Source organism: Leuresthes tenuis, unplaced genomic scaffold (genome assembly GCF_036924035.1).
Source record: "Leuresthes tenuis unplaced genomic scaffold, fLeuTen1.0.hap1 SCAF_1, whole genome shotgun sequence".
Classification (NCBI taxonomy): Eukaryota; Metazoa; Chordata; class Actinopteri; order Atheriniformes; family Atherinopsidae; genus Leuresthes; species Leuresthes tenuis.
Genome location: NW_027325355.1, coordinates 33049826 through 33067316, shown reverse-complemented (window position 1 = coordinate 33067316; position 17491 = coordinate 33049826). Strand labels below are relative to the sequence as shown.

The window sequence follows — 17491 nt, the reverse complement described above, 5'->3', positions numbered from 1 at the left end:
AACGAGAACAATCCTTCAGTCCCGCGCGGGCTCCATGCGTAACGGCGCTCCGCGGGGCTCTGACGCACTTGGATGCAGCTTCACTGGAGGATGTGCGCGCTGGAGACCTGCTTATTACATCGTTATAAGGATGCTGAGACACACAAACAGCATCACGGAGCCGTCAGTCATCCTCAGACTCTGCCGTCAACATATTCCACAGACTGACAGGAAACGGATCCAGATCCCGCTCGAGCATCCTCAGAGTTCGCCCTCGCGCACCACCATCCTCTCCGTTTTCAGGCTCTGCAGGCAGAAGCGTCCCCGCCGGAGATGAGGAAGAAGAGGCGGAGGAGAGGGAGATGTGCCAGTGAGCGCGCCGAGAGGAGCGTTTCCATGCTGGCGCGTGTGAGAGCCGAGGCCCCGCGCACCCAAAACTTTTATATCCGAGCCGCGGAGGGGGGGTCGGGAGCGGGGCGGGGCCAGTTCGCAGAGAAATCCCTCCCTGAGGAGCGCGCACTGAGTCATCACTGTCACGGACCTCCCCACAGCGAGCAAAGCGCGTCAGATGAGTTTAATGCGCGCCGGGGGTCACGCGCCGGAGGTTCTGCATCCATGTGGTTCCGCTGCCTCGAGTCCAAAAGCAGCCGAACAGTCCGCAAAGAACAAGAGACAACATTTTAAATGAAAGAAAACCTGAAACTGAGGCGCGTGAGGCTCAGAACCGCAAATCAAGCTGATCCGGATCAGTCTGAGAAGCGTTTCATTTGACTGATTTTAGCTCAAAGAGTCAAACAGCAGCAGGTTTGATTCTTATTTACAGGATCTTTTCTACTCTTATCAGAGTCTTTTCTGTCTTAGAGGAGAATTCTCCACCCGCGGGAGTCGGGCCTGAGCAGAACTCAGCAGAACTCAGCAGAACTCAGCGGGTTTAGTCCAACCTCTCACCCAGACTTTCCTCCTATAAAAACAGCAGCAAACTCCTCTGAAAGCCACTGCTTCGCACTTTTATTTCCTCCAGAATCCATCATTGTGAAGACCAGCTGCTCCAGAACCGAGACACAGCGGTTCTGACCCGGCCCAGAAAGAGAGCAGCAGTTTTAAAGCCTCTGCATTGGTTTCCTGTCAGCTTCAGAGGAGAATTTAAGCTCCTTTTTTACAGTTTTTGGACTCTTAATGGTGTCAGTTCTCACTGTTTATCAGAACTGAGCCTGACAGAACCTTCTGGGCTTTGGGTTTTTGGAGGCCTCCTCTCTGCTGTAAAATCTTTGCTTTTAGGCTAAAAAGCTGGAGAATATTTCACATTTAAACACATGAACTCAGATAAAGTCTTTATGATAACAAAGCTTATATTTAGTTTATATTTAGTTATATTTTAGCTTATATTTAGTTATATTTAGTTTATATTTAGTTATATTTTAGCTTATATTTAGTTATATTTAGTTATATTTTAGCTTATATTTAGTTATATTTAGTTATATTTTAGCTTATATTTAGTTATATTTAGTTATATTTGAGCTTATATTTAGTTATATTTAGTTATATTTAGTTGAGCTGCTGTTTTTTCACCAGTTTTGTCCTATTTTGGACGGAGCTGCTTGTTTAAAGTACCTTAACATGACATTTATTGTGATTATTATTTATTGATTTAACTCGCTGATGCTCAGGATTAGTTCCTCACGGTTTGTGAACGTCTCTTTCATCGATCTGAGCCTCTCACGTTGCATCTTTGTCTTCCGAACATCCAAATCAGTCCCCAACCCGCAGCAGCTCATCCCGAAGACATTTGTTAGTAAAAACCGTGAAACCAAATCAGCTCCTGGCGGCACGAGGCGCCCAGCAGCAGCAGCTGAGGCTGAGGTGACCTCTGACCCCTCAGGTGCTGATCACCGCGGCACAGAACCACAGAAGCAGGTCGGGTTGTTCTCAGCCGCTGAATGTTCAACATAAAGTGCCCGAAAAAGGTCAGAAACACGTGGAGTCGGACCTGACGCCTCATCAGCCTCTAAAGTGGTGAAATGGCGCCACCTTTGGTCCAGATGCTGCAACTACAAGCTGAAAGAACCCTGCCAGAGATGCTGGAAAATGTGCTGAATTATTTTAGGATTAAAAACCTTTAAAACATTTCAATTCCTGGTCATTTAAGATGGATTTAGCTGCTTCTGATGGAGGGATGCTGGGAAAAGCTGCGACTCTTCTTTTTTTAAAGAAAGATGACTAAATCATGGCAATGATTAAAAACAGCTTGATAAAACAGGGTCAATATGGTGCCAAAAATATCATATTTGACACAAAACCTTTAATTAAAACCCCATTTTAGGCAATTTAATACGTCTTCTGCCACCTGCTCGTCAAACTCATGTCCTGCTATTAAAAAGGAGTCATTTCCAAAATGTGAAGTAACCAAAAGAACATTTTTTAGGTCAGTTTTAAGCGTCTTTAAGAGGCCAAAAACTAAATAAATGTGCTCATCTTTCGGTGTTCTGTTTTTATTTATGCCTCAGTGTTGCTGCTCATTTCCCTCACAAACAGAACAGCAAACATGGCATCCGGTCAGGTTTTCAGACGACTGCTCAGAGCAGAAAATAAGTCATTAAAACACGGGGAGGTGTCTTCATTCCTGCACGAGCTCAGTCAGACAGAAACTACCAAAAACACAGAAAATTAGTAAAAAAAAAAAAATTAAGTTATTTGGGATTTATAAAAGAAGCGTATTTTAGTTTGAATTATTTATCATTAAAAGTCACCGGGACAGAGGTTTGTTCATAAAAAAAAAAGGTAACTCCGTGACATCACATCCGGTTAGTGGTATCTGCCTTCATCTGAGAAGAAGAAATGCAGAAGATGTCTCACTCAGTACCACATTCCTGAAGTTTTCAGTGCAATAACTCAACAAGTCAATAATTTATTGATTTTTTTTCCCCTGTAAGTGATAAAACATTGAAACGCCGTCCACATCCAGTTAGTTTTACTTGTTGCTTTTCTATATTTGTGGCTGGAACCGTCAGAAAAGCTCTGAATCCTGTTAGCGGTCACGCTCTAACTGTGGAGTGAGTGCTCTTCGTAGATATGCACAATCTTTGACGGTCCGGGTAAAGGTGGGGCGCACAGTCTCCTGATCAACTTGTAGAAGTTTACCGTGGCGGGTTTCTGTGTGAACAACGTGATAACGCGTCAGCAGGTGAGTTAGCAGAGTTATTCCGGGTGCTTTTGACCTCCTTCGTGTTGCCACGGCTCCGCTGCGGGGTGTATTATCACAATGTTCGCTGAACTCCCTTGAGGGTACGCGTTATCTTGTTTCTTCTTCAGTGGCTAGCTACCAATGCGGTGAGTGACACGGCGAGCAGCCAATAGCGGCCGCGGAAGGGGAGTTCTGCACGCAGCTTCAGCCAATCAGAGGCGCCTCTGCGCCTGAAGGCGGGAATCGGGAAGAGCAGAAGTGGCTGTTTAGTGTCTTTTAGAAACTGATTCCCAGCTGTCAGCTGGTTAACTCGGAGAGGAAGCTGACGCTGGGTGTTGACAGAATGACTTGTTGTTCCTCCTTCAGCACACAGTTGTTGTATTTTTCGTTAGTTTGACAGCTGTTATGCACTTGTGGTTGCAGCCCGCATTAACGGGTCATCTGTGCGGTCACAGGTATGCGGGTTTTTCCCTGCTCCGTGCTCACAGCGGCTCTTTATCACGCAACACCCAACCTGCCGGACTCTTATCAGAACCCAGACACTTCTGCTCTCTGATGTGGAGCCACGGACCACTTTTCCTCTTCAGCAGTATAACCCAGGAACCACAGGATTTGGAGCCTGTCCAAAGAATAGGTCCAAGAATAGTTCCTATCGCTATTTTCCAAGGAACTTCACCTTATTTTCCAGGTGGGAACCACAGTCTGATGCTTCAGAAACAAGAACCTTTCTAAAATAGACACAGCAGTCATATAACAGCCTTTTTATTCTTTATTCTTTCTGTTTGTTGGCTTTGGTTTAAGTTTAAGACGCTCGAAAAAGAAGCTGCTTTTTCAGGATGAAGGAACAGTGGCTCTTATTAAAGTACCCGGGTACTTTCAGCTGCTGGAGCTTTTTCAGGATGAAGGAACAGTGGCTCTTATTAAAGTACCCGGGTACTTTCAGCTGCTGGAGCTTTTTCAGGATGAAGGAACAGTGGCTCTTATTAAAGTACCCGGGTACTTTCAGCTGCTGGAGCTTTTCAGGATGATGGAACAGTGGCTCTTATTAAAGTACCCGGGTACTTTCAGCTGCTGGAGCTTTTCAGGATGATGGAACAGTGGCTCTTATTAAAGTACCCGGGTACTTTCAGCAGCTGGAGCGTTTTCAGGGTGACCGAACAGTCGCTCTTATTAAAGTACCCGGGTACTTTCAGCTGCTGGAGCATTTTCAGGGTGAAGGAACAGTCGCTCTTATTAAAGTACCCGGGTACTTTCAGCTGCTGGAGCTTTTTCAGGATGAAGGAACAGTGGCTCTTATTAAAGTACCCGGGTACTTTCAGCTGCTGGAGCTTTTTCAGGATGAAGGAACAGTCGCTCTTATTAACGTACCCGGGTACTTTCAGCTGCTGGAGCTTTTTCAGGATGAAGGAACAGTGGCTCTTATTAAAGTACCCGGGTACTTTCAGCTGCTGGAGCTTTTTCAGGATGAAGGAACAGTCGCTCTTATTAAAGTACCCGGGTACTTTCAGCTGCTGGAGCTTTTTCAGGATGAAGGAACAGTCGCTCTTATTAAAGTACCCGGGTACTTTCAGCTGCTGGAGCTTTTCAGGATGAAGGAACAGTCGCTGTTATTAAAGTACCCGGGTACTTTCAGCTGCTGGAGCTTTTTCAGGATGAAGGAACAGTGGCTCTTATTAAAGTACCCGGGTACTTTCAGCAGCTGGAGCGTTTTCAGGGTGAAGGAACAGTCGCTCTTATTAAAGTACCCGGGTACTTTCAGCTGCAGGAGCTTTTTCAGGATGACGGAACAGTCGCTCTTATTAAAGTACCCGGGTACTTTCAGCTGCTGGAGCTTTTTCAGGATGACGGAACAGTCGCTCTTATTAAAGTACCCGGGTACTTTCAGCTGCTGGAGCTTTTCAGGATGATGGAACAGTGGCTCTTATTAAAGTACCCGGGTACTTTCAGCTGCTGGAGCTTTTCAGGATGAAGGAACAGTCGCTCTTATTAAAGTACCCGGGTACTTTCAGCAGCTGGAGCTTTTTCAGGATGAAGGAACAGTGGCTCTTATTAAAGTACCCGGGTACTTTCAGCTGCTGGAGCTTTTCAGGATGAAGGAACAGTCGCTCTTATTAAAGTACCCGGGTACTTTCAGCTGCTGGAGCTTTTTCAGGGTGACCGAACAGTCGCTCTTATTAAAGTACCCGGGTACTTTCAGCTGCTGGAGCTTTTTCAGGATGAAGGAACAGTGGCTCTTATTAAAGTACCCGGGTACTTTCAGCTGCTGGAGCTTTTTCAGGATGAAGGAACAGTCGCTCTTATTAAAGTACCCGGGTACTTTCAGCTGCTGGAGCTTTTTCAGGATGAAGGAACAGTCGCTCTTATTAAAGTACCCGGGTACTTTCAGCTGCTGGAGCTTTTTCAGGGTGAAGGAACAGTCGCTCTTATTAAAGTACCCGGGTACTTTCAGCTGCTGGTGTCGTCAGCCTGTAGCCCAAAAACACTCCAGTTTCTCCTGATATTAGCCTAACTTTAGGCCTCACTGGAAACGCAGAGGACCCAGAACTAAAAGGACCTTTAAAGCTCGTGGATAAAATGTTCCACTGGGTTTTATAGGAGCCTTGAAAAGTATGGAGCTTGTTTTACGGCTCTGGATAGTTATGGAAGGTGATTGTTTGTGTCCGACAGCCTCGAGCTGCTAATCGTTAGCGTGTTTTATATCCTGGCTTCATCTACTTACAGGAAGTAAGTCCAACTTCTTTGAATTCTGTCACGTTACAGGTGATTTACAGCAAAGATAAACTGATGCAGATCAGCTTTTCTCTCTCTGGATGAAGCTGTAAACCTTCCCTCTGGTTATCTTTTGGAAATCGAACCACAGAATGACGACAGTTTGAACCTGTTCTCCAGGTTAACTCTTTTATTCTGTTCCTGTTGAAATGGGACAGGAAAGGGAAGGTTCTGGTTCCGTCTGGACTTAGTAGCTGCAACAGAACAACCTCCATCGCTGGTAGGAAACCATGAAGCAGTGATTCTCAGAGTGGAGCCTGATAAAGGGACGGTACAAGTACCTGTTTTGGTCAGCAGGTGGCAGCGTTGTACCGTTTTTGTTGAACAGAGTTTAAACTTATTACTGTTGCCATCCTAAAATGAACCGTTTCAGTCGATGATACTGATCCAGTATTAACGGTTAAAAGAATAGAGCTGCTGAAGCACCACAGAAGAAGAGCTGCTGAAGCACCACAGAAGAAGAGCTGCTGAAGCACCACAGAAGAAGAGCTGCTGAAGCACCACAGAAGAAGAGCTGCCGAAGCACCACAGAAGAAGAGCTGCCGAAGCACCACAGAAGAAGAGCTGCCGAAGCACCACAGAAGAAGAGCTGCCGAAGCACCACAGAAGAAGAGCTGCTGAAGCACCACAGAAGAAGAGCTGCTGAAGCACCACAGAAGAAGAGCTGCTGAAGCACCACAGAAGAAGAGCTGCTGAAGCACCACAGAAGAAGAGCTGCCGAAGCACCACAGAAGAAGAGCTGCCGAAGCACCACAGAAGAAGAGCTGCCGAAGCACCACAGAAGAAGAGCTGCTGAAGCACCACAGAAGAAGAGCTGCTGAAGCACCACAGAAGAAGAGCTGCTGAAGCACCACAGAAGAAGAGCTGCTGTTATATCTGATTGATCACTGGTTGATATTCACAGGTTTCAGATGAATGGAAAGCTGTTGTTACCGGATATGTTGAGTTTAAATTGGGCTGATTTGACTTTATGATATTTTGTAACATTTTAAATTTATCAATTTACTGGTCTGAGCTGGTCTGAGCTGGTCTCTGCTGGTCTGAGCTGGTCTCTGCTGGTCTCTACTGGTCTGAGCTGGTCTCTGCTGGTCTCTGCTGGTCTTTACTGGTCTGAGCTGGTCTCTGCTGGTCTCTGCTGGTCTCTGCTGGTCTGAGCTGGTCTCTGCTGGTCTCTGCTGGTCTCTGCTGGTCTGAGCTGGTCTCTGCTGGTCTGAGCTGGTCTGAGCTGGTCTCTGCTGGTCTCTGCTGGTCTCTACTGGTCTGAGCTGGTCTCTGCTGGTCTCTGCTGGTCTTTACTGGTCTGAGCTGGTCTCTGCTGGTCTGAGCTGGTCTCTGCTGGTCCGATCTGGTCTTTACTGGTCCGAGCTGGTCTTTATTGGTCTCTACCGGTCTTGTTCTGTCTTTTGATTTGGCAGTTTGCTGGTCCCTGTTTGTCTGTCACAGTCTTTCTCATCCGGTCTCCTCAGGATTCGGGGCGGGGCTGTGAGCCGCTGGACCGTTGCAGACCAGAGTCATGTCCTCTGGTAAGAACAAGAACCAGTACTCTCTGGCCCTCCACAAGGTGATCATGGTGGGCAGCGGCGGCGTGGGGAAGTCGGCCCTCACCCTGCAGTTCATGTACGATGAGGTGAGCTTTAAGTCGGGACAGCGTTACCCACAATCCCGTCTGTCTCAGCTCCCTGTCACACGGCCCCGTTTGTTCCCGCAGTTCGTGGAGGACTACGAACCCACCAAGGCCGACAGCTACAGGAAGAAGGTGGTGCTGGACGGCGAGGACGTCCAGATCGACATCCTGGACACAGCGGGGCAGGAGGACTACGCTGCCATCAGGGACAACTACTTCCGCAGCGGCGAGGGCTTCCTGCTGGTCTTCTCCATCACGGAACACGAGTCCTTCACGGCCACATCCGAATTAAGGTCCAGATCCTGGATTTTATGTAACCGCTCTGAATGATTAGCTCACTGTTCAAAGAGTCAGTTTAATCAACTTGCCCCGGTGGTTCCGTTCGGACCGATTAAGCCAACATGGAACCGACCCAACAGAAGTTAACCCAACATATGTCATGTTTTATCCATCAACTCTGTTTCATTCTTACATTTCAGGCTGCAACTCCTTCTAAAAAAAAGTTGGGGCAGTAAATCTTTTCCCACTTTGGAACCAATTAATCAATCAATCAGTCCCAGCCCCCCCCCCCCCCCCATCACCCCTCCACTGGCTCCCTGTTCAACAGAGGATTGAGTTTAAATCTTGACATTTAACGTTTATGGACAGGCTCCATCTTACTCACCGGACCTCTTAGATGCACAAACCCCAGTTAGAGACCGTTCAGCCAACCAGCTCCTCCTGGATATGCTTAGAACCAGTTAGAACCAGGCAGAACCAGCTAAAACCAGGCAGAACCAGTTAGAAGCAGCTAAAACCAGGCAGAACCAGTTAGAACCAGTTAGAACCAGGCAGAACCAGCTAAAACCAGGCAGAACCAGTTAGAACCAGGCAGAACCAGGCAGAACCAGCTAAAACCAGGCAGAACCAGCTAAAACCAGGCAGAACCAGTTAGAACCAGGCAGAACCAGCTAAAACCAGGCAGAACCAGGCTAAAAACAACATGGGTTGAGCTTTAGCAGCTGTTGACCCAAAAACAAAGCTGCTTTATCGCTACATTAGATCTGCTCCCATCGTAGAGCGACGCTATGACTCGTCTCTCTTCAGCCTTCGGAGTCCGTCGGGTTTATGGTTCCAGTAGATTTGTTATTTTATGATGTATTATTGATTGTTGTTATTTTACCGTGAAGCTCTTCGGTTGAGTTAAGTGTTAAGTGTTTAAGTGTTCCGTATGAATAAAGAGTTGACTGGACTGTCGGTCCTATCGCTCGAAGGGTGAGACGAAGGGTGAGACGAAGGGGGCAAACGCGGAGTGAGACCAGGGATGAGAAGAGGGGGCAAACGAGGAGTGAGACGAAGGAAGAGACGAGGGGGCAAACGAAGGGGGAGACAAGGAGTGAGATGAGGGGTGAGACGAGGGGGCAAACGAGGAGTGAGACGAAGGGGAAAACGAGTGAGACGAAGGAAGAGACGGGGGGCAAACGAAGGGGGAGACGAGGAGTGAGATGAGGGGGGAAACGAGTGAGACGAGGGATGAGACGAGGGGGAAAACGAGGAGTGAGATGAAGGGGGAGACAAGGAGTGAGATGAGGTGGAAACGAGGAGTGAGACGAAGGGGGCAAATGCGGAGTGAGACCAGGGATGAGACAAGGGGGTAATGAGGAGTGAGACGAGGAGTGAGACGAAGGGTGAGACGAAGGGTGAGACGAAGGGGGCAAACGCGGAGTGAGACCAGGGATGAGAAGAGGGGGCAAACGAGGAGTGAGACAAGGGATGAGACAAGGAGGGAAACGAGGAGTGAGACGAAGGAAGAGACGAGGGGGCAAACGAAGGGGGAGACAAGGAGTGAGATGAGGGGTGAGACGAGGGGGCAAACGAGGAGTGAGACGAAGGGGGAAACGAGTGAGACGAAGGAAGAGACGGGGGGCAAACGAAGGGGGAGACGAGGAGTGAGATGAGGGGGGAAACGAGTGAGACGAGGGATGAGACGAGGGGGAAAACGAGGAGTGAGATGAAGGGGGAGACAAGGAGTGAGATGAGGTGGAAACGAGGAGTGAGACGAAGGGGGCAAATGCGGAGTGAGACCAGGGATGAGACAAGGGGGTAATGAGGAGTGAGACGAGGGGAAAACGAGGAGTGAGACGAAGGGTGAGACGAAGGGGGCAAACGCGGAGTGAGACCAGGGATGAGAAGAGGGGGCAAACGAGGAGTGAGACGAGGAGTGAGACGAAGGAAGAGACGAGGGGGCAAACGAAGGGGGAGACAAGGAGTGAGATGAGGGATGAGACGAGGGGGAAAACGAGGAGTGAGATGAAGGGGGAGACAAGGAGTGAGATGAGGTGGAAACGAGGAGTGAGACGAAGGGGGCAAATGCGGAGTGAGACCAGGGATGAGACAAGGGGGTAATGAGGAGTGAGACGAGGGGAAAACGAGGAGTGAGACGAAGGGTGAGACGAAGGGGGCAAACGCGGAGTGAGACCAGGGATGAGAAGAGGGGGCAAACGAGGAGTGAGACAAGGGATGAGACAAGGAGGGAAACGAGGAGTGAGACGAAGGAAGAGACGAGGGGGCAAACGAAGGGGGAGACAAGGAGTGAGATGAGGGGTGAGACGAGGGGGCAAACGAGGAGTGAGACGAAGGGGGAAACGAGTGAGACGAAGGAAGAGACGGGGGGCAAACGAAGGGGGAGACGAGGAGTGAGATGAGGGGGGAAACGAGTGAGACGAGGGATGAGACGAGGGGGAAAACGAGGAGTGAGATGAAGGGGGAGACAAGGAGTGAGATGAGGTGGAAACGAGGAGTGAGACGAAGGGGGCAAATGCGGAGTGAGACCAGGGATGAGACAAGGGGGTAATGAGGAGTGAGACGAGGGGAAAACGAGGAGTGAGACGAAGGGTGAGACGAAGGGGGCAAACGCGGAGTGAGACCAGGGATGAGAAGAGGGGGCAAACGAGGAGTGAGACGAGGAGTGAGACGAAGGAAGAGACGAGGGGGCAAACGAAGGGGGAGACAAGGAGTGAGATGAGGGATGAGACGAGGGGGAAAACGAGGAGTGAGATGAAGGGGGAGACAAGGAGTGAGATGAGGTGGAAACGAGGAGTGAGACGAAGGGGGCAAATGCGGAGTGAGACCAGGGATGAGACAAGGGGGTAATGAGGAGTGAGACGAGGGGAAAACGAGGAGTGAGACGAAGGGTGAGACGAAGGGGGCAAACGCGGAGTGAGACCAGGGATGAGAAGAGGGGGCAAACGAGGAGTGAGACAAGGGATGAGACAAGGAGGGAAACGAGGAGTGAGACGAAGGAAGAGACGAGGGGGCAAACGAAGGGGGAGACAAGGAGTGAGATGAGGGGTGAGACGAGGGGGCAAACGAGGAGTGAGACGAAGGGGGAAACGAGTGAGACGAAGGAAGAGACGGGGGGCAAACGAAGGGGGAGACGAGGAGTGAGATGAGGGGGGAAACGAGTGAGACGAGGGATGAGACGAGGGGGAAAACGAGGAGTGAGATGAAGGGGGAGACAAGGAGTGAGATGAGGTGGAAACGAGGAGTGAGACGATGGGGGCAAATGCGGAGTGAGACCAGGGATGAGACAAGGGGGTAATGAGGAGTGAGACGAGGGGAAAACGAGGAGTGAGACGAAGGGGGAGAAGAGGGGGCAAATGAGGAGTGAGACAAGGGATGAGACGAGGGGGGAAACGAGGAGTGAGACGAGGGGCAAACGAGTAGTGAGACGAGGGGAGAAACGAGGAGTGAGACGAGGGGGAAACGAGTGAGACGAGGGGGAAACGAGGAGTGAGACAAAGGAAGAGACGAGGGGGGAGACAAGGAGTGAGATGAGGGGTGAGACGAGGGGGCAAACGAGGAGTGAGACGAGGGGGGGAACGAGTGAGACGAAGGAAGAGACGAGGGGGCAAACGAAGGGGGAGACGAGGAGTGAGATGATGGGGAAACGAGTGAGACAAGGGATGAGACGAGGGGTCAAACGAGGAGTGAGACGAAGGGGGAGACAAGGAGTGAGATGAGGTGGAAACGAGGAGTGAGACGAAGGGGGCAAACGCGGAGTGAGACCAGGGATGAGACAAGGGGGTAATGAGGAGTGAGACGAAGGGGGAAACGAGGAGTGAGACGAGGGGGCAAACGAGGAGTGAGACGAGGGGGCAAACGACGGGGTGAGACGAGGAGTGAGATGAGGGGTGAGACGAGGGGGGAAAGAGTGAGACGAAGGAAGAGACGAGGGGGCAAACGAAGGGGGAGGCGAGGAGTGAGATGATGGGGGAAACGAGTGAGACAAGGGATGAGACGAGGGGTCAAACGAGGAGTGAGACGAAGGGGGAGACAAGGAGGGAGATGAGGTGGAAACGAGGAGTGAGACGAAGGGGGCAAACGCGGAGTGAGACCAGGGATGAGACAAGGGGGTAATGAGGAGTGAGACGAAGGGGGAAACGAGGAGTGAGACGAAGGGGGAAACGAGGAGTGAGACGAGGGGGCAAACGAGGAGTGAGACGAGGGGGCAAACGACGGGGTGAGACGAGGAGTGAGATGAGGGGGGAACGAGTAAGACGAAGGAAGAGACGAGGGGGCAAACGAAGGGGGAGACGAGGAGTGAGATGAGGGGGGAAATGATTGAGACAAGGGATGAGTCGAGGGGGCAAACGAGGAGTGAGACGAAGGGGGAGACAAGGAGTGAGATGAGGGGGAAACGAGGAGTGAGACGAAGGGGGCAAACGCGGAGTGAGACCAGGGATGAGACAGGGGGTAATGAGGAGCGAGACGAGGGGAAAACGAGGAGTGAGACGAAGGGGGAGAAGAGGGGGCAAAAGAGGAGTGAGACAAGGGATGAGACGAGGGGGAAACGAGGAGTGAGACGAAGGGGGAAACGAGGGGGCAAACGAGGAGTGAGAGGAGGGGGCAAACGACGGGGGAGACAAGGAGTGAGATGAGGGGTGAGACGAGGGGGGGAACGAGTGAGACGAAGGAAGAGACGAGGGGGCAAACGAGGGGGGAAACGAGTGAGACGAAGGAAGAGACGAGGGGGCAAACGAAGGGGGAGACGAGGAGTGAGATGAGGGGGGAAACGAGTGAGACAAGGGATGAGACGAGGAGTGAGACGAAGGGGGAGACAAGGAGTGAGATGAGGGGGAAACGAGGAGTGAGACGAAGGGGGCAAACGCGGAGTGAGACCAGGGATGAGACAAGGGGGTAATGAGGAGTGAGACGAGGGGAAAATGAGGAGTGAGACAAGGGATGAGACGAGGGGGCAAACGAGGAGTGAGACAAGGGATGAGACGAGGGGGCAAACGAGGAGTGAGACAAGGGGGAAACGAGGAGTGAGACGAAGGGGGAGACGAGGAGTGAGACGAGGGGGGGGGGGCGAGTGAGACGAAGGAAGAGACGAGGGGACAAACGAAGGGGGAGACAAGGAGTGAGATGAGGGGGGAAACGAGTGAGACAAGGGATGAGACGAGGAGTGAGACGAAGGGGGAGACAAGGAGTGAGATGAGGGGGAAACGAGGAGTGAGACGAAGGGGGCAAACGCGGAGTGAGACCAGGGATGAGACAAGGGGGTAATGAGGAGTGAGACAAGGGATGAGACGAGGGGGCAAACGAGGAGTGAGACAAGGGATGAGACGAGGGGGAAACGAGGAGTGAGACGAAGGGGGAGACGAGGAGTGAGACGAGGGGGGGGGGACGAGTGAGACGAAGGAAGAGACGAGGGGACAAACGAAGGGGGAGACAAGGAGTGAGATGAGGGGGGAAACGAGTGAGACAAGGGATGAGACGAGGGGGCAAACGAGGAGTGAGACGAAGGGGGAGACAAGGAGTGAGATGAGGGGGAGACGAGGAGTGAGATGAGGGGGAAACGAGGAGTGAGACGAGGGGGAAATGAGGAGTGAGACGAAGGGTGAGACGAGGGGGAAATGAGGAGTGAGATGAGGGGGAAACGAAGGGTAAGACGAGGGGTGAGACGTGCCTCAGCTTCTCAGGTTCCATTAGTCGGTTTTCGGCTGGTTTAAAGCAGGTTTTAACAGAAGGATATCTTTGCCATCAGGGAGCAGATCCTGCGGGTGAAGGAGGAGGAGGAAATCCCTCTGCTGGTGGTGGGCAACAAGTCCGACCTGGAGGAGCGGCGGCAGGTTTCTGCCGACGAGGTGGCGGCGAAGGCCACCGAGTGGGGCGTTCAGTACGTGGAGACGTCGGCCAAGACGAGAGCCAACGTGGATAAGGTGCGGCTGCAGCCGGGCGCCCAGGCTGCCGGACGGGTCCACGACTCACCTGTCTTCTTCTCACCTGTCTTCTTCTCACCTGTCTCCTTCTCACCTGTCCTCCTTCTCACCTGTCTTCTTCTCACCTGTCTCCTTCTCACCTGTCTTCTTCTCACCTGTCTTCTTCTCACCTGTCTTCTTCTCACCTGTCCTCCTTCTCACCTGTCCTCCTTCTCACCTGTCTTCTTCTCACCTGTCTTCTTCTCACCTGTCTTCTTCTCACCTGTCTTCTTCTCACCTGTCCTCCTTCTCACCTGTCCGCCTTCTCACCTGTCTTCTTCTCACCTGTCTTCTTCTCACCTGTCTTCTTCTCACCTGTCCTCCTTCTCACCTGTCCTCCTTCTCACCTGTCTTCTTCTCACCTGTCTTCTTCTCACCTGTCTTCTTCTCACCTGTCTTCTTCTCACCTGTCTTCTTCTCACCTGTCCTCCTTCTCACCTGTCTTCTTCTCACCTGTCCTCCTTCTCACCTGTCCTCCTTCTCACCTGTCCTCCTTCTCACCTGTCCTCCTTCTCACCTGTCTTCTTCTCACCTGTCTTCTTCTCACCTGTCTTCTTCTCACCTGTCCTCCTTCTCACCTGTCCTCCTTCTCACCTGTCTTCTTCTCACCTGTCCTCCTTCTCACCTGTCCTCCTTCTCACCTGTCTTCTTCTCACCTGTCTCCTTCTCACCTGTCCTCCTTCTCACCTGTCCTCCTTCTCACCTGTCTTCTTCTCACCTGTCTTCTTCTCACCTGTCTTCTTCTCACCTGTCTTCTTCTCACCTGTCTTCTTCTCTCCTGTCCTCCTTCTCACCTGTCCTCCTTCTCACCTGTCCTCCTTCTCACCTGTCTTCTTCTCACCTGTCTTCTTCTCACCTGTCTTCTTCTCACCTGTCTTCTTCTCACCTGTCTTCTTCTCACCTGTCTTCTTCTCTCCTGTCTTCTTCTCACCTGTCCTCCTTCTCACCTGTCCTCCTTCTCACCTGTCCTCCTTCTCACCTGTCTTCTTCTCACCTGTCTTCTTCTCACCTGTCCTCCTTCTCACCTGTCTTCTTCTCACCTGTCTTCTTCTCACCTGTCTTCTTCTCTCCTGTCCTCCTTCTCACCTGTCCTCCTTCTCACCTGTCCTTCTTCTCACCTGTCTCCTTCTCACCTGTCCTCCTTCTCACCTGTCTCCTTCTCACCTGTCCTCCTTCTCACCTGTCTTCTTCTCACCTGTCTTCTTCTCACCTGTCTTCTTCTCACCTGTCTTCTTCTCACCTGTCTTCTTCTCACCTGTCTTCTTCTCACCTGTCTCCTTCTCACCTGTCTTCTTCTCACCTGTCCTCCTTCTCACCTGTCTTCTTCTCACCTGTCTTCTTCTCACCTGTCTTCTTCTCACCTGTCTTCTTCTCACCTGTCTTCTTCTCACCTGTCTTCTTCTCACCTGTCTTCTTCTCACCTGTCTCCTTCTCACCTGTCTTCTTCTCACCTGTCTTCTTCTCACCTGTCTTCTTCTCACCTGTCTTCTTCTCACCTGTCTTCTTCTCACCTGTCTCCTTCTCACCTGTCCTCCTTCTCACCTGTCCTCCTTCTCACCTGTCCTCCTTCTCACCTGTCTTCTTCTCACCTGTCCTCCTTCTCACCTGTCCTCCTTCTCACCTGTCCTCCTTCTCACCTGTCTTCTTCTCACCTGTCTCCTTCTCACCTGTCCTCCTTCTCACCTGTCTCCTTCTCACCTGTCCTCCTTCTCACCTGTCTCCTTCTCACCTGTCCTCCTTCTCACCTGTCTCCTTCTCACCTGTCCTCCTTCTCACCTGTCTCCTTCTCACCTGTCTCCTTCTCACCTGTCTCCTTCTCACCTGTCTTCTTCTCACCTGTCTTCTTCTCACCTGTCTCCTTCTCACCTGTCCTCCGTCTCACCTGTCCTCCTTCTCACCTGTCCTTCTTCTCACCTGTCTCCTTCTCACCTGTCCTCCGTCTCACCTGTCTTCTTCTCACCTGTCTCCTTCTCACCTGTCTCCTTCTCACCTGTCTCCTTCTCACCTGTCTCCGTCTCACCTGTCCTCCTTCTCACCTGTCTCCTTCTCACCTGTCCTCCTTCTCACCTGTCTCCTTCTCACCTGTCTCCTTCTCACCTGTCTCCTTCTCACCTGTCTCCTTCTCACCTGTCTTCTTCTCACCTGTCTCCTTCTCACCTGTCTTCTTCTCACCTGTCTTCTTCTCACCTGTCTTCTTCTCACCTGTCTTCTTCTCACCTGTCCTCCTTCTCACCTGTCCTCCTTCTCACCTGTCTTCTTCTCACCTGTCCTCCTTCTCACCTGTCTTCTTCTCACCTGTCTTCTTCTCACCTGTCTTCTTCTCACCTGTCTTCTTCTCACCTGTCTTCTTCTCACCTGTCCTCCTTCTCACCTGTCTTCTTCTCACCTGTCCTCCTTCTCACCTGTCTCCTTCTCACCTGTCCTCCTTCTCACCTGTCTTCTTCTCACCTGTCTCCTTCTCAGTCTTCTTCTCACCTGTCCTCCTTCTCACCTGTCCTCCTTCTCACCTGTCTTCTTCTCAGTCTTCTTCTCACCTGTCCTCCTTCTCACCTGTCTCCTTCTCAGTCTTCTTCTCACCTGTCCTCCTTCTCACCTGTCCTCCTTCTCACCTGTCTCCTTCTCACCTGTCCTCCTTCTCACCTGTCCTCCTTCTCACCTGTCCTCTTCTCACCTGTCCTCCTTCTCACCTGTCTTCTTCTCACCTGTCCTCCTTCTCACCTGTCCTCCTTCTCACCTGTCCTCCTTCTCACCTGTCTCCTTCTCACCTGTCCTCCTTCTCACCTGTCTTCTTCTCTCCTGTCCTCCTTCTCACCTGTCCTCCTTCTCACCTGTCCTCCTTCTCACCTGTCCTCCTTCTCACCTGTCCTCCTTCTCACCTGTCTTCTTCTCACCTGTCTCCTTCTCACCTGTCTTCTTCTCTCCCGCAGGTGTTCTTCGACCTCATGCGGGAGGTCCGCAAGAAGAAGATGGCGGAGAGCAGAGGCAACAACGGGCCGAGCGGGAAGAAGAAGAAGAAGCACTGCCGCATTCTTTAAGCTGGGTGTGGCTGCAGAGGTGAACCAAAGAGCTCTCAGACGGACTGACGCACCTGCGCGGCTCGTTTCTGAAACCAACCAGAACCGCCGTGACGCCGTTTTCTCACTTTCAGCTTCCTGGCTCTGCTTCCTCTTTGTGCGGCGAAGAGAGTTCCAGAGAAGTCGGCCAAAGAGGGTTCTTCCTCTTCTGTCCCTTTACTTTCCTTTGCTATGATTATTCCTCACATTCCTGGTATGTAACACTCCTCCTCCTCATTAAGCTTTCCTCACCTGTCATTTAGAATCACGTTTCAAAGGGAATCTGCTATTTAAATCACCTGTACGATCATCATGATGCTTCCTTGAGTCGTATTTATGGTTTTTTGGGGGACTTCTGTTCATTTGATAATAAAAGACCCACTGACCACTGATGCTGTTTGTCCTCATTAAACCGCGAGAAAGTAGGAGTCCAGGTAAGGGGAAGTATCCCCTCGGACCGGTTTCACTCAAAACGACCCCAAGGCCCCGGAGCCCGAAGGCCCCGGAGCCCGAAGGCCCCGGAGCCCGAAGGCCCCGGAGCCCGAAGGCCTCGGAGGCCGAAGGTCTAGGAGCCCGAAGGTCTAGGAGCCCGAAGGCCTCAGAGCCCGAAGGCCTCGGAGTCCGAAGGCCTCGGAGCCCGAAG

At 51.3% G+C, this 17491-nt stretch overlaps 1 protein-coding gene across 1 annotated transcript; it reads left to right on the top strand.

The window, feature by feature from the left end:
- Window positions 1-3041: 3041 nt before the first annotated feature.
- LOC140288325 (ras-related protein ralB-B-like) lies at window positions 3042-17190 on the top strand. The gene is made up of 5 exons (XM_072379176.1): window positions 3042-3160; window positions 7396-7556; window positions 7638-7846; window positions 13582-13756; window positions 16723-17190. The coding sequence occupies exons 2-5, from the start codon at window positions 7443-7445 to the stop codon at window positions 16828-16830; spliced, it is 606 nt and encodes a 201-aa protein (XP_072235277.1). The 5' UTR covers window positions 3042-3160; window positions 7396-7442; the 3' UTR covers window positions 16831-17190.
- Window positions 17191-17491: the final 301 nt, after the last annotated feature.

Coding starts and splice junctions, on each gene's coding strand:
- LOC140288325 (XM_072379176.1), top strand. CDS start 7,443: ATGTCCTCTGGTAAGAACAAGAACCAGTACTCTCTGGCCCTCCACAAG. Junction 7,557..7,637: donor TGCAGTTCATGTACGATGAG/GTGAGCTTTAAG, acceptor TTGTTCCCGCAG/TTCGTGGAGGACTACGAACC. Junction 7,847..13,581: donor ACGGCCACATCCGAATTAAG/GTCCAGATCCTG, acceptor CTTTGCCATCAG/GGAGCAGATCCTGCGGGTGA.